Genomic DNA, 14,286 nt, shown 5'->3' on the forward strand with positions numbered 1-14,286 from the left:
CAGATAAATAAATAAATCTTTTTTATAGATGCCCCAAATAAATAAATCTTATAAGTGGGTTCCTTTTCTTTCTTCCCTAATTTTGGAAAAGGCATGCCATTAGAATATACAAAACTATATATATTTAAATTATAGGCAACTATATATAAGTTATATATAACTATATATAGTACAAGATTTAAGTATATGATATATAATTATATATAATTTAAATAGATAGCTACATATTTTTTATTTTTCCACAAAATTTATTTAAAATCTGGTAAAAAAAAGAACTAAGAAAACAGGTGTGTTGCACAGGTATCAGTAATACATTTTATATAAAATTCTAGCAAACAAAATTCAGCAATCATAATTCCATGACTGACAGATTATTACTGGTTAAATATCACCAAGATCTGAGGTGATAATACAAGAGGGTTGTGATCACCAATGCCTCACAGAAATCATGTAGATATGGATTAGATACATTATGATACATTCTTATTATAGATATGTGTGGGTATATATACATATGCATACACATATATACATTATTTAATTAAGATTTTATTTTTAAGTAATATCTACATCCAGTGTGGGGCTTGAACTCACAACCCCAAGATCCAGAGTGGCATGTTCCCCTGACTGAGCCACCCAGGTGCCCCTGTTAGATATGATTTTTAAAATATATATTCTATATGCAACATTTTTATTTTAAACAAATGTACCAAATTATTTATATGTAAAATATATACTTTTATATGTAAAATATATAAAACATATACTTTAAATACATATAACTTATATGTACCAAATTATTTATATGTAAAATATATACTTTAAATACATATAACTTATATGTATTTTATAGTAAAACATAACTTAAGTATATCTAGTTATATATATATAAATCCATATAATTGCATTTGGAATTGGAATCTTTTTTTTTTAAGATTTTATTTATTTATTTGACAGACAGAGATCACAAGTAGGCAGAGAGGCGGGGAGTGGGGGCGAAGCAGGCTCCCCGCTGAGCAGAGAGCCCAGGGGCTCAATCCCAGGACCCTGGGATCATGACCTGAGCCGAAGGCAGAGGCTGAACCCCCTGAGCCACCCAGGCGCCCCAGGAATTGGAATCTTAAATGCTCGACATACTGCAGCTTGCTAGTCCTGAACTGAGACCTAACACTGGGGCATACCCAGGGGCCCTTCTTTCGCTCTTTTGTGTTTATCGGCTCAGAATCCAAATGGGGCAATGGGCTGAGTTACTTTATCTTGGCTGATCGAGCAGCATGTTTGGAGGCCACTTATCACCTTCGCCCCAGTGGGACTGTCCTGCAGCCATTTAATTATTCAATACCCCCAAACAAGATGACTCGAGTCAGATAAACCGATGGCCGTCCTGGGAGGCTGGGTACTGGTGAGATGCCATCTAGCTACCCGCCAGGAGCCTCCGCCCTGTGATGGCACCATGGCAGGGAGCACACGCGACCCCTGCCCCCTGCCCCCCCCACCCCGGGAGCTAGGAGCTTACGCGATGATGTTGAAGCAGTCTTTGTTGGACAACTGCTCCTCCAGCAGAAGCCGCAGGGAGTGTTGGATATGAATAATGTACATGGAATTGGTCACAGAGATATCCAGCAGTATAACCACCCTAAAAAGAAACACAAGCTTTACGAGGAGAACCGAATCTCTCAGATAATGTTTGTTTTGTTCCATTTTACTATTTAAAGCTTTTTCCAGGGGGGTTTTAGCATGCCAGACTCAACAGCTGGCCAAAATCATCTCTGTGGCGTGAGGTCAACGGGAGTGGGTTTACAACGGTAGACGAAGGGGGTCGTGGAAGCTTCTCTCCCCCGGGGGCTTCTAGTGTGGAGTAAAGTCGCAGGGCGGAGATGGTTTAAGGGCCAGGGGGCTGCCTAGAATGATTTTCAGACACATCCCCTGTTTTAAAGCACCCGCATTCACTATTATCATAGGCTGGGGGCTCAGGAGGGGAAACAGAAACAAGGTAAGGAAATGAGATGGGGAATTTGGTGTATCTGGGCCTCTAGGGAAAGAAATGTATCTTTTTGTTGCTTCTCTCTCTTTTAAGATCCCTAGTCCCATCTGGCCTTCTTTTCGACTTCAAATCAATTCCCAGCTCCACCGTCCACTCTCATTTTGAGACAGCAAGTATGGTTCCATTTATTTAAATTTTTTTTTTTTAGCGTATGTGCTGCCCAAGTGAGCACAAGACAGCAATTATCAATGGCAGAAGAAAATCCGCTGGATGTAGAGTCAGAAGATCTTGGTTCAGGTCGCACTTCCTGTATGACTTAGGCAAGTCACAAAACCTCTCTGATCCTTGGCCTGTTCAACCATGAACTATTCATAATGGGGCTCCTCCCAGGGTTGCTTTGAGAATTAAATGGTAGAATAGTATGGTGCTTTGTATGTGGTAATGCATCCAGTAAGGTATGGAATGGTCAGGATGCTATGAACGGCTCCAGGTCTTTCTCCCTGCTCAGGATCCAGCCCCTCCCCTCACAACAGCACCCTGATTTCCCTTTGAAAAACTCCTCTGCCTCTGTCAGTCCTTTTGATTTGGGTGGAACAGACCCACACCAAGCTTGAAGGGTGGGCATTTGACATTAGGCAGTGAGAACATCCTACCTTCCAGACCACAGAGAATAGCTCCTGGACGGGTCCTGCCCCAAGCCCTGGGAGAGCTAACCTGGTAGAAGGTAAGTGCGGAGCTCAGGAGGCTATCCTGCTATGAGGAAGGGAAAGCCTCCCTGACAACAGAGCCGACAGTGAAGGAGGCATAGCTGAGAGATGGAGATACATTCTTGATACGCATGAACCCCTGGATAGAGCCGTGCCTGAAGACAGCGATCAAATCTATCTGAGAATTTTCAGTTACCTTCAACCAGACCTCCCTGTTTTGTTTAAGCCAATTGGCATTTAGTTTCGGTTGCTTTTTAACTGAAAGAATCCCGAGTAACACAATGATGACAGTATTGATATTGATGATGGTAGTGGTGACTTTTTCCTCAAGGGTTCTGCTGAGTGATCGTTGATCCTTAATCTAAGGGATGGTTTCTGATGCTACTAAGAGGGAATTCATGAGTTGGATAAGTGCTTATGTCACACATGGGACTCACAAAGGACAAGAACACAAGAACACTACTTGAGAGAAGGTACCTTTTCTCGCAGACGGTGCCCCAGATTCTTCGGCTGGCCAGGGAGAGCCACTCAATCCGTCTCTCATATGTCCGAAGAGCTCTGCTGAGCTGTTTCTGCAACAGAAACATGGGCCACACAGAGTGAGCAATGGACCAAAGAGGATGGCCGGTTAAGGGGTCTGTGGAGGAAGGCTGGCTTCTGAGGATGGGGCCATGGGTATCCAGGCAGTATAAACATTCCACTGAATCCTGGGTGAATCTGTCACAAGACCAGGAAGACAACAGTCCACATATTTCATTGCCTGGAATGGGAGAGGAAGTAGATCTTGCCCCCAAAAGATTAGAGACTTCTGTTTGTTTGACAGGCCCCTGCCTGGGGAGCAGGTGGAGAAAGTTCCAGAGGCACCAGGAGGCAGAGCACAGTCTGTTTAGAGGAGGGAGTTTGGTCAATGGCTTGCTGTCTCCATATTCCATGGTACCTTCCACCTGTCCCCTCTTCCCAAAACCCATACACTGACCAACTGGACCCATTACTAACCTGGTACTCATGGAGGAAGGGTGGGTCCACGTGAACATTCTTCACTGTCCCATCATGCCATTCAAACTGTACCATTGCCTTCTGCACTCAGGTGTGGCCAGGATGGGCAACAGATGAACAGAGCACATACGGGGAAGGATTATACATTTAATTGGGGCACTGGGCTCTCCAAACCAGATGTGTGAGAGGGAAATGGGCCTCGAGCACATCTGGGGTCAGGTTATGCCTCCCTGGTCACGGCTAGAGAAGGCTTTGAGGACCGTGGTCCCAGAATGCACCATTCCTGACAGCAAGCCAGGCTGCCTTCTGGGGAGGGTCTTCCAAACATCAGAGCCTTGAGACAAGATACAGTTGGTTTTGGAGTAGCAGCGTCGGGAGACCTTCAAGCATACTGGCCATGGATTCTTAGGTTTGAGAACCCGGATAAACCTTCATGGACACTTGGGAAATCGAATTTTTCATCTTCCACTAAGTCATCACATCCAGCCACTGAGTCACTCATCAGTCTGCTGCTGCTATTATCCATCCCTGTTCTCTTTGGTTCCTCTATCTTTCCATCGAGCTCTCTCTTCTCCTGTTATGCCCACCTTCCATTTCTCTGGCCATCCAACCTTTTCTACTCTATTCTGTCATTGATCCTTCCATTTTTTCCCTCTCCATAGTTCCATATGTTTATGTTTATGTTTCCATCCTTCCTTCCTCCCAGTCAGCTGTCTGGGAAACATTCATTGGCTGCTTGCTTGTACTAGCTACTAGGGATACAAGGTTGGAGAAGACTGTTTGTCCTTTTAAAGGCTCCTACTCTGGGAGGTGGGTTTAGACATGCAATAAGTACACATGTTAACACTTTATAGGAGCTAGGACAGAAGTCTGTACCAAGTACCGTGAGGACACAAGGGGAGGGAGTGTGTTCATAGTGCATGGAGGAAAACCTTCAAGGAGGAGGTGACTTGCTCCCTTATCCCTGATTGCTCCCTCTGGCCCCATTTCCCAGAGTTCAGTTTCAATCTTTGCAAAACAGCCGTTAGAGTAGATGTGATGCGAGTTCTAGAAAGTTCTGGAAAGCTTGCCTCCCACTCCAAGCCCTCAGACCCAGGCCCCTCGTGCTCTGACTTATGACTCTCCTTTCCTGAATATTTAAGAAGGGAAAGGTCACAGAGGAGTCCCCTGCAGAAGAACAGAAAGAACTCTGAATTTGAGTTACCTCATGGATAGTTGAAGAGACTGTTTTCTGGAGAATGGGCACAAATTCCTCCACAGGAGAGAATGCATTGGGTGCCAGAACCTGATAAAGGCTTAGCTTTTTGGCTGTAAAAATAAACAGTGGGGGTTTGAGATACAGCTCTTAAAGCCCCAGAGGGGTTATGCCTTTTCATCAGTCACCTGAGTCCTGGGTTCTGCCCTCTTTGGGGACTTACCTTTTAGGCCATTGATCTTTAGCCATTCTGCAGAAGTCTTGTCCAAGTTTGGGAACTCAATTGTGAGGGGACCCTCATGCTTTGGGGGTTTAGGCAAGAGACCTGTGAGTGGCCCTTTTGCAATCTCTGTGGAAATCTAAATTAAATTTAAAAGCCCATATTACAAAATCGTATTTTAGAGTTGAGAAGTCTTTAGTCTCCCCAGCCCACCCAGTTCCCCTAAATGGAACATCCGAAAACATGACGTGGTAAATTAGAGGCAATTCTGCTGTCCCCTCCTGCCATCCCCATCCCCTTTCCTGGAGGTTGCTGAAATTTCCAGGGTAAGAAGGAGATGTGTCCAGCAACTTGCTTCCTCTTTGATTTGTCCGTCCTCCTGCCCCTTCCCCGCCCTTACCATCAAGATCAGCGCTTTGGGCTCCGGGATGGTGGTGGCCTCTCCATGAACTCCTAACACAAGGCTTCAAAGTAAAAAGTAACTCCTACACCAGATTCTTTCAGGATCCCGGGCCTAGCCCGGCCTTCCCTCACCCACATTTACGAACTGAAAGCCTGAGGTTCTGAGATGTTCAATCGTAACTCACGTTTAAATAAGACACAGAACAGCAATTCCCAAATTTTAGACATTTGAGTACCTCCTTCATGAATTTTTCTAAATCTGAGTACCACTGTACTATTATTTAGAATTTTAAAAAATATTTGATTTTTGCTTTTAAAGATTTTATTTATTTGAGAGAGAGCAAGAGAGAAAGAATGGGGGGAGCAGCAGAGGGGGAGGGAGAAGCAGATTCTGTGCTGAGTAGGAAACTCAATGTAGGGCCCGATCCCATGACCCTGAGATCATGATAGGAACCGAAATCCAGAACCAGATGCTCAACTGACTGAGCTACTCAACTGTCTGTAAAGATTTTACTTTTCTTTCTTTTTTTTTTTAAGATTTTATTTATTTATTTGACACAGAGAGAGAGATCACAAGTAGGCAGAGGCAGGCAAAGAGAGGAGGAAGCAGGTTCCCTGCTGAGCAGAGAGCCTGATGCAGGGCTTGATCCCAAGACCCTGAGATCATGACCTGAGCCGAAGGCAGAGGCTTAACCCACTGAGCCACCCAGGCGCCTCAAAGATTTTACTTTTAAGTATTCTCTACACCTAACATGGAGCTTGAACTAAAAAATCTAAGATCTAGAGTTGCATGCTCCACTGACTGAGCCAGCCAGGCACACCTAGAATTTTTTAAAAAATAAATCAAGAGAGTATGTGCTACAGTTGAGTGCTGTGAAGTGTGTAAACCTGGTGATTCAGAGAACTGTACCCCTGGGGCTAATAATACATTATATGTTTATAAAAAAATTAAAATGTTTTAAAAACATAATAAATAAATAAATAAAATTTTTAAAAAATTAAAAAAAATAAATCAAATATGGGGGTGTCTGGCTGGCTTAGTTTGTAGAGCATGTGACTCTTGATCTTAGAGTTGTGAGTTCAAGGTCCACGTTGGGTGTAAAGAATATTAAAAAAAAAAACAACCAAAATCTTTAGGGGTGCTTAGGTGGCTCAGTCAGTAGAGCAACCAATTCTTGATTTTGGCTCAGGTCATAATTTCAGGGTCATGAGCTAAGCCCCGTGTTGAGCTCTGTGCTGGGTGTGGAGCCTGCTTAAGATTCTTTCCCTTTCCTTTTGCCCCTCCCCCCCCAAATAAATAAATATTTTTAAAGAAATAAATAAATAAAATCTTCTGAAAAATAGACCAGGGGTGCCTGTGTGGCTCAGTGGGTTAAAGCCTCTGCCTTCAGCTCAGGTCATGATCTCAGAGTCCTGGGATCGGCCTGAATCCGGCTCTCTGCTCAGCGGGAGCCTCTTTCCTCCTTTCTCTCTGCCTGCTTCTCTGCCTACTATTGATCTCTGTCTGTCCAATAAATAAATTTAAAAAATAGACCAAATGTACAACAGTAAAGCTTAATTGTTAATTTAATTTTAAAATCTGACTTCCTTTTTTGTACTCAAATAATTTTAGAAAGATGTATTACTACCATATGAGCTAGTTTTAACTACACATTAAAAAAAATTAATCCATGTACCACTTTGTAACTGTCATGCAAACCACAACTGATACATGCATTGCTTTGTGGGAAACTCCTGGCTGAGGTTTTGACATCAGATCGACCCCAGGTTCAATTCCAACTTCATCTGTCTCTGTCTCTGGGATCTGAGGCAAACTATTTAGTCCTCTGACTTCAGATTCCACATCAGTAAAAGATGGGTAACAATATATTTACAGCAGACTGTTGCTGTTATGCTAAAATAAGGTATTTAAAGAAATAGGCATCATGCCTCTTAGAATGAGCCCTCAGTAAATGAGTGAGCAATTCATTGTCTTTTTTAAATATAAACAAATGAAGCCCTGGGTGGCAAAAACCATCTTCAAGATGGCCCACTCTGTGCGGCTGAGGTGTTCATCCTTCTCGAAATTGAGGGGTAGGGAGGGGACAGTGGAAGGTGGGTGGGGTGCGACAAGCCTGCTGGCCTTTCTCTGAAATACATTTTTCAGTCAGAAAATCCATCAGGGGCGCCTGGGTGGCTCAGTGGGTTAAGCCGCTGCCTTCGGCTCAGGTCATGATCTCGGGGTCCTGGGATCGAGTCCCGCATCGGGCTCTCTGCTCAGCAGGGAGCCTACTTCCTCCTCCTTCTCTCTCTACCTGCCTCTCTGCCTACTTGTAATCGCTCTCTGTCAAATAAATAAATAAAATCTTTAAAAAAAAAAAAAAAAGAAAGAAAATCCATCAGGATCCTTTGGCACAGTGGAAGGCCCACCCAGCTCAGAGCTGTGGGGTACAGCAGAGGGCATGGCCTTGCCTTCTCTGTCAGCGCACGGGGGCCTCAGCAGCCACGCTCTCAGAGAGACGGGTGAGAAACGAGGATCCAGTGAGGCCAGCTCCAGAGTCTTCGCCTACACCACCTACCTCCTTCATCATGCTGGTTAGTTCTTCACAGGGGGTCCTATGGCGCAAGGCTTGGATGTGGCCCAGGAGGCTCTGGGCTTTCTGGATTTCTGCCAGCAGCCGGTCCGTGTCCCAGCTAGTGTAGACCTGGGGGTAGGAGGAGCAATCAGCCACGAGAGGTCACTTGGCTTCTAGCAGGAAAGGGCAAGCAGCCGTGTCACTTCCTAAAGCCGAGTGGTGGATTGGTTACACCCAACTTTATAAACTAGGGTCTGGGTGCTGGATAGAGCTGCAAACTTGGTGTGTTCTATTTCTACAGTATTTCCCTGCAGTGTTATTAAATAACTGAAGGGTTTTCTAACCTTAAAGATACAGAGGGCCGCCTGGGTGGCTCAGTGGGTTAAAGCCTCTGCCTTCGGCTCAGGTCATAATCCCAGAGTCCTGGGATCAAGCCCCACATCGGGCTCTCTGCTCGGCGGGGAGCCTGCTTCCCCCTCTCTCTCTCTGCCTGCCTCTCTGCCTACTTGTGATCTCGCTCTGTCAAATAAATGAATAAAATCTTTAAAAAAAAAATAAAAGGACAGTTACAAGCCATGAGGATGGGGAGAACCAGAACACTTGCCCATGGCTAGTGGGAAACAGACTGGCAGTTCCTCAAAGAATTAGACACAGAATTACCACATAACCCAGCAGTTCCCCTTGTAGGTAGATAACCCCAAAGTAATTGAAAACGGGAACTCAGATACTTGTATACTAATGTTCCTAGCAGTTCACAACCACCAGAGAGTGGAGATAACCCGAGTGTCCATCAGCGGAAGAATGGACACATAGACGGCTGTAGATCTAGAAAATAAATCAGCCATAAAAAGAATGAAGCTCGGGCGCCTGGGTGGCTCAGTGGGTTAAGCCGCTGCCTTCGGCTCAGGTCATGATCTCAGGGTCCTGGGATCGAGTCCCACATCGGGCTCTCTGCTCTGCAGGGAGCCTGCTTCCTCCTCTCCCTCTCTCTGCCTGCCTCTCTGTCTGCTTGTGATCTCTGTGAAATAAATAAATAAAATCTTTAAAAAAAAAAAAAAAAGAATGAAGCTCTGAGACCGGCCACGACATAGATGACCCTGAAAACATGATACTAACGTAAAGACGACAGATACAAAATGTGTCTGATTCCGTTTATACAAAATATCCAGAATAGGCAAATCCACCGAGACAGGAAGCAGGCTGGTGGTTTCCAGAGGGTGTGGGGGAGGGGACAGGAGGAGTAATGGGTTCATGAGTACGGAATTTTCTTCTGGGGGGGATGAACATGTTTTGGAACTGGATAAAAGTGGTGGTTGCACAACAGTGTGAACGGACGAAGCGCTGCTAATTGTTCCCTTTAAAGTGGGTGACTTTATGTTATGTGAATTTCACCTCCATGTAAAAAAAATGTAAAGAAGTCACACAGACACACAGATCCAGATCTCTGGCTCTTGGACTAGTGGAAGACGTAGTAGAATGGGAGTCACACTCCTCCAGAGCAACGAAGGGGTTGGGCTGAGGCTGAGCAGAGGCATCTCTCTAGATGGGGTAAGAGCTACCTCATTCTCCACAGCCAACCCCCCCAAATCAGCTTAAGTTTTTCACTATCCTTCTATTGTTTTCTGGGTTTTTGTTTATATTAAAATTAGACAATGAACTTTGTTGTACCACAGGTTTATCAAGAAAAAGAAATGCAGGGGCGCCTGGGTGGCTCAGTGGGTTAAGCCACTGCCTTCGGCTCAGGTCCTGATCTCAGGGTCCTGGGATCGAGTCCCGCATCGGGCTCTCTGCTCAGCAGGGAGCCTGTGTCCTCCTCTCTCTCTCTGCCTGCCTCTCTGCCTACTTGTGATCTCTCTCTGTCAAATAAATAAATAAAATCTTTAAAAAAAAAAAAAAAAAGAAATGCAGACGCCAAGAGGGCCACAGGCTTTTAGATAAAAGATTTCTCTTTTTTGATGGTTTATTTATTTGAGAGAGGGACAGTGAGGGCATGCGTGAGCAGGGGGAGGGGCAGAGGGAAAGGGAGAGGGTAAGCAGACTGCTTACCAGCAGGGAGCCCAATACCAGGCTCCTCCCATGACCCTGAGGTCATGACCTGAGCCGACACCAAGAATCAGACTCTTAACAGACTGAGCCACCCAGGCACCCCTAAAATAAAAGATTTCTTAAATCAGCCAGTTTCATTCATTTACCGTACCTTCCTAGCCCCTGTGATCTGTGGCCTCAACAGAGTCTGGGAAATGGCGTAACCAGAAGTGAGGCAACCGAGGAAAAAGTTGTCTAGACCTTGGCTCCTGGTGTGAAATGCTAGACTTTGTGACACCTGAACCCTGTGAAATGCAGGCATTCATTGGCTTAAGGCTATTCATGGTGACAGGCAAGACACATCCTGCAAGCTTTGGCATTTCAGCCTGCCAGGGGCTCCACACACATTTGCTGATCGTTACCTCCATCACGGACACAGGGTATGTGATGCTGTGATTACCTGGGGCAAAGACACTAATGGGTGGATTGGTACAGAATCGATGGTTCATTCAGAATTGACTGCGGCGGGTCCTCTGCAGTAGCAGGGATGTGTCTTGGAGGAAGACCAGAGGCAACTGTTTCAGACTCAGCTTTGGTGGGAGCAGAGGTGGGGGGCAGAGCCCATGTCGATGACAGCTGGATAGAGATTCAGGATTCTACCACCGAGGTTTTAAAAGGACTCTAGGCTCACTGGTGTGCAATCCACTCATCATGCACGCTCAGCAAAGGATCTCCTGTGACTTCATGCTGTCCCTGTTCTTCCCATATTCATCTTCACCTGATTATACTTGTGCAAACCCATTGAATATGGCAGTGAGGAGGGGAAGCAAGTCCATAGTGTGGTCTGTCCTGGCCCAGGTCCTCCAGGCACAGCCTTGGAGGCAGGCAGGCAGGGAGGAGAGGGGCCGCGTGTTGGCAGAAGGGCTTACCTCTGTTTCTGGGCTGTAGCAGTGGTAGTAGCCCCCAAGAGCTTCTGCAAGGTTCTTTAGGACAGCCTGTGGGGATGGTGACAGGGTCAGCATCCTCACTGGGACAACGCCAGTAGTCCCATAAGCTTCTCCTTGACTGAACCTCCCAACTACCCAAAGGAAGAAGCAAGTACAAGGGGAGTCATGTTCTGGTCCACAGCTTGGTGGTGGTGGGCAATCCATGCATGGAGCCTCCAAGATGGCCCAGCTAGATCCCTATGGCCAATCCAAGGGAAATGTCAGGGAATCCCCAGTACTTACAAGGGGGACTTGATTGTTACATTTGTAGGTGATGATGTGGGTGATGAGGCCCCTTCCCAAGGTGGACTGTTGGATGTAGTTAGACAGAACTTCAGAAGGCTGATCTGGGCTGGGGAGAAGACAGAAGAGGAAAAGGGGGTACCCCAGGTAAGATCACTTTGAGGACATTCCAGAGAAAATGGGAATATCTACCAAATCTAACTGACCACCTGTGTGTCCCAGGTCACTTGTGGAAGATGAGATGTGGAATGGACTGCAGGCCTGGTCTGACCTGGGTGCCCTGCCCAACACCTGTGGATGGACGACTTGTGAACAAACTCTTTCTCTCAAGCCTATGTGTAGAGCCCTGCGCGATGGTCTTTGGTTCTCCAGCCTCCTTCATGTGGTCTGTTACCCACGTAGGTAATGAAACCTACCAGCTTCTCATGATGGTCACCAGAGAATTCAGCTCCTTCAGGGTGAAGATCTTCCTCAGGGCTTGTAGCAAATTGCTGCCTCCCTCAGGCCGTAGCTTCTTCACCCAGAGTTTCAGTTCCTGGAGGCTGAGGAGAAAAATACCCAACCACAGTGCTCTTCCGAGGTGCCAGGCCCAGGGCAAACATGAGCTCATTTTAGACTAACAATAATTCTTTTTTTTAAGGTTTAATCTATTTATTTGAGAAAGAGAGAGAGAGAGAGCATGAGCAGGGGGAGAGGGAGAGGGAGAAGCAGACTCCCCACTGAGCAGGGAGCCCGATGCGGGGCTCGATCCCAGGACCCTGAGATCATGACCTGAGCCAAAGGCAGATGCTCAACCGACTGAGCCACCCAGGTGCCCCAGACTAACAGTAATTCTTGAGGGGAATCCCTTTCTTCCAATTTTATAGATGAGCAAATGGAGTTCGGACTTGCCCAAAATGATACTGTAAGCAAATGGCCAACTCCAGGATTTCAAACCAGGCTGGACTCTAGCGACCCTGCTATTAGAGGTCCTGGGTTAAGCTCCTTCTCTGCACCCCAAGCCACCAAACACTCCCCCAAATGCCGAGTTAACCCCCCTGACCCCAAGAGGGCTCCTGGAGGAGGCACCTTGGCTGTGTGTCTGCCTCTCTCGTGGGCTGGGATACACCCTAGAGCTAAGAGGGAAAGGGACTTCACGCAGCACTTCCTTGATGAAATACCTCCCACGCTACCGGTGTTAAGAGCTCTGCTCTTTCCGTTTTTCTTTTCTTCTGACAGAAAAAAAATAAAAGTAAAGATAAAATAAAAATAAAATTAAAAAAAGAAGATCTCAGCTTGTTGCCAGTAAGTCTGTCTTTCATTACTACAACCTCCCAGGCTCCCTTCCACACAAAGGGAGAGCAGATCCCAGGCAGACGGTCGTCTCCAGGCTGATAGGTTTCAAGTTGGAATTTGATATTATTGTTTTATTTGCTTTCATTGTATTTATTGTGATGGCTGCAATCTAACTACAGCAAGTGATATGGGCTTCTTGTTCTGGTTCTGATTGTATCCTTCAATTATACATGTAGAGTTGATTTTTTTTTTTTAAAGATTTTATTTATTTGTCAGAGAGCGTGTGCACAAGCGGACAGAAGCAGAGAGAAGCAGGCTCCCCCCTGAGCAAGGAGCCTGATGTAGGACTCGATCCCAGGACCCTGGGATCATGACCCGAGCTGAAGGCAGCAGCTTAACCCACTGAGCCACCCAGGCATCCCTAGAGTTGGATGTTTTAAAACAGTACAGGTGGGGCGGGGCGCCTGGGTGACTCAGTGGGTTAAAGCCGCTGCCTTCAGCTCAGGTCATGATCTCAGGGTCCTGGGATCGAGCCCCACATTGGGCTCTCTGCTCGGCAGGGAGCCTGCTTCCTCCTCTCTCTCTGCCTGCCTCTCTGCCTGCTTGTGATCTCTCTGTCAAATAAATAAATAAAATCTTAAAAAAAAAACAAACAGTACAGGTGGGGGTGCCTGGGTGGCTCAGTCAGTTGAGCAGCTGTCTCTCTCTCTCTTTTTTTTTTAATGTCTTTTTTTTTTTTTTTTAAGATTTTCCTTATTTATTTGACAGACAGAGATCACAAGTAGGCGGGGGTGGGGTGGGGAAGCAGGCTCCCTGCTGAGCAGAGAGCCCAATGCGGGGCTCGATCCCATGACCCTGAGATCATGACCTGAGCTGAAGGCAGCGGCTTAACCCACTGAGCCACCCAGGCGCCCCGAGCGGCTGACTCTTGATTTCAGCTCAGGTCATGGTCTTGAAGTCCTGGGATCGAGCCCCAGTTCAGGCTCCATGCTCAGCAGGGAGTCTGTCTGCTTGAGGACTCTCTCCCTCCCTCTGCCTCCCCCCCACCACTCATGCTCACTCTCTGTCTCTAAAATAAATAAATAAATCTTTAAAAAAAAAACCCACCACAAAATAGTACATGTGGCAGAGATATGACCCAAATGACAAATGGCCTCTAGGAATGACTGAAATGAGAAGCTCTTGCCTGTGACCTCATGGTGACTCCTAGGTCTGACATCCTGGAGATTGGGGTCTACCAGGAAGAGAAACCACAGCAAAAAAAAAAAAAAAAAAACAACGCTTTCCTCACCAAGGACCTGCCACCTGCCAGATCCTTATACCTCACCTCCTGTCCACAGGAGCTGAGTGATGGTTAGGTATCTCTGGCCTCACTCAGGTAAGGAGAGTTCAAGGATGGGTCAAGGCCACCCAGTAACTGTCAGAGCAGGACGCAGAGCCAGTGCTGTTGGAGCTGGGCCCATCTCTAGCCAGAAGGGCTCCTCTTTACAGCCAGTGCCGATTCAGGGGACCTCCATCCCAGAAATGCATATACGGTTTCTTCCTAGGAATCTACTCTGGGCTTTGGCAGCCAATCTGGGCTCTGCCACTCTGGGCAAGCACCCTAACCTGAGTCCCAGTTTTTTCATAAGCAAAATGGGGAAAAGAATCCTATTACATGTGCTGGCATAAGAATTAAATAAGATAGCCCATGAAAAG

General features: G+C 46.3%; 1 protein-coding gene across 1 annotated transcript in view; it reads right to left on the reverse strand.

Annotated features, from left to right (window-relative positions):
• VWA3A (von Willebrand factor A domain containing 3A) overlaps positions 1-14,286 on the reverse strand; it is a 59,587-nt gene that overhangs the window by 25,752 nt on the left and 19,549 nt on the right. The window contains exons 9-17 of the mRNA XM_044233541.1: positions 11,730-11,855; positions 11,314-11,422; positions 11,014-11,079; positions 8,063-8,188; positions 5,106-5,241; positions 4,892-4,995; positions 3,688-3,768; positions 3,169-3,263; positions 1,517-1,636 (exon numbers count right to left, since the gene is read on the reverse strand). Coding sequence (XP_044089476.1) covers positions 1,517-1,636; positions 3,169-3,263; positions 3,688-3,768; positions 4,892-4,995; positions 5,106-5,241; positions 8,063-8,188; positions 11,014-11,079; positions 11,314-11,422; positions 11,730-11,855 — 963 coding nt within the window. The remainder of the gene's footprint in view (positions 1-1,516; positions 1,637-3,168; positions 3,264-3,687; positions 3,769-4,891; positions 4,996-5,105; positions 5,242-8,062; positions 8,189-11,013; positions 11,080-11,313; positions 11,423-11,729; positions 11,856-14,286) is intronic.

The sequence above is a fragment of the Neovison vison genome, chromosome 14, assembly GCF_020171115.1.
Source record: "Neovison vison isolate M4711 chromosome 14, ASM_NN_V1, whole genome shotgun sequence".
In the NCBI taxonomy this organism is placed as follows: Eukaryota; Metazoa; Chordata; class Mammalia; order Carnivora; family Mustelidae; genus Neogale; species Neogale vison.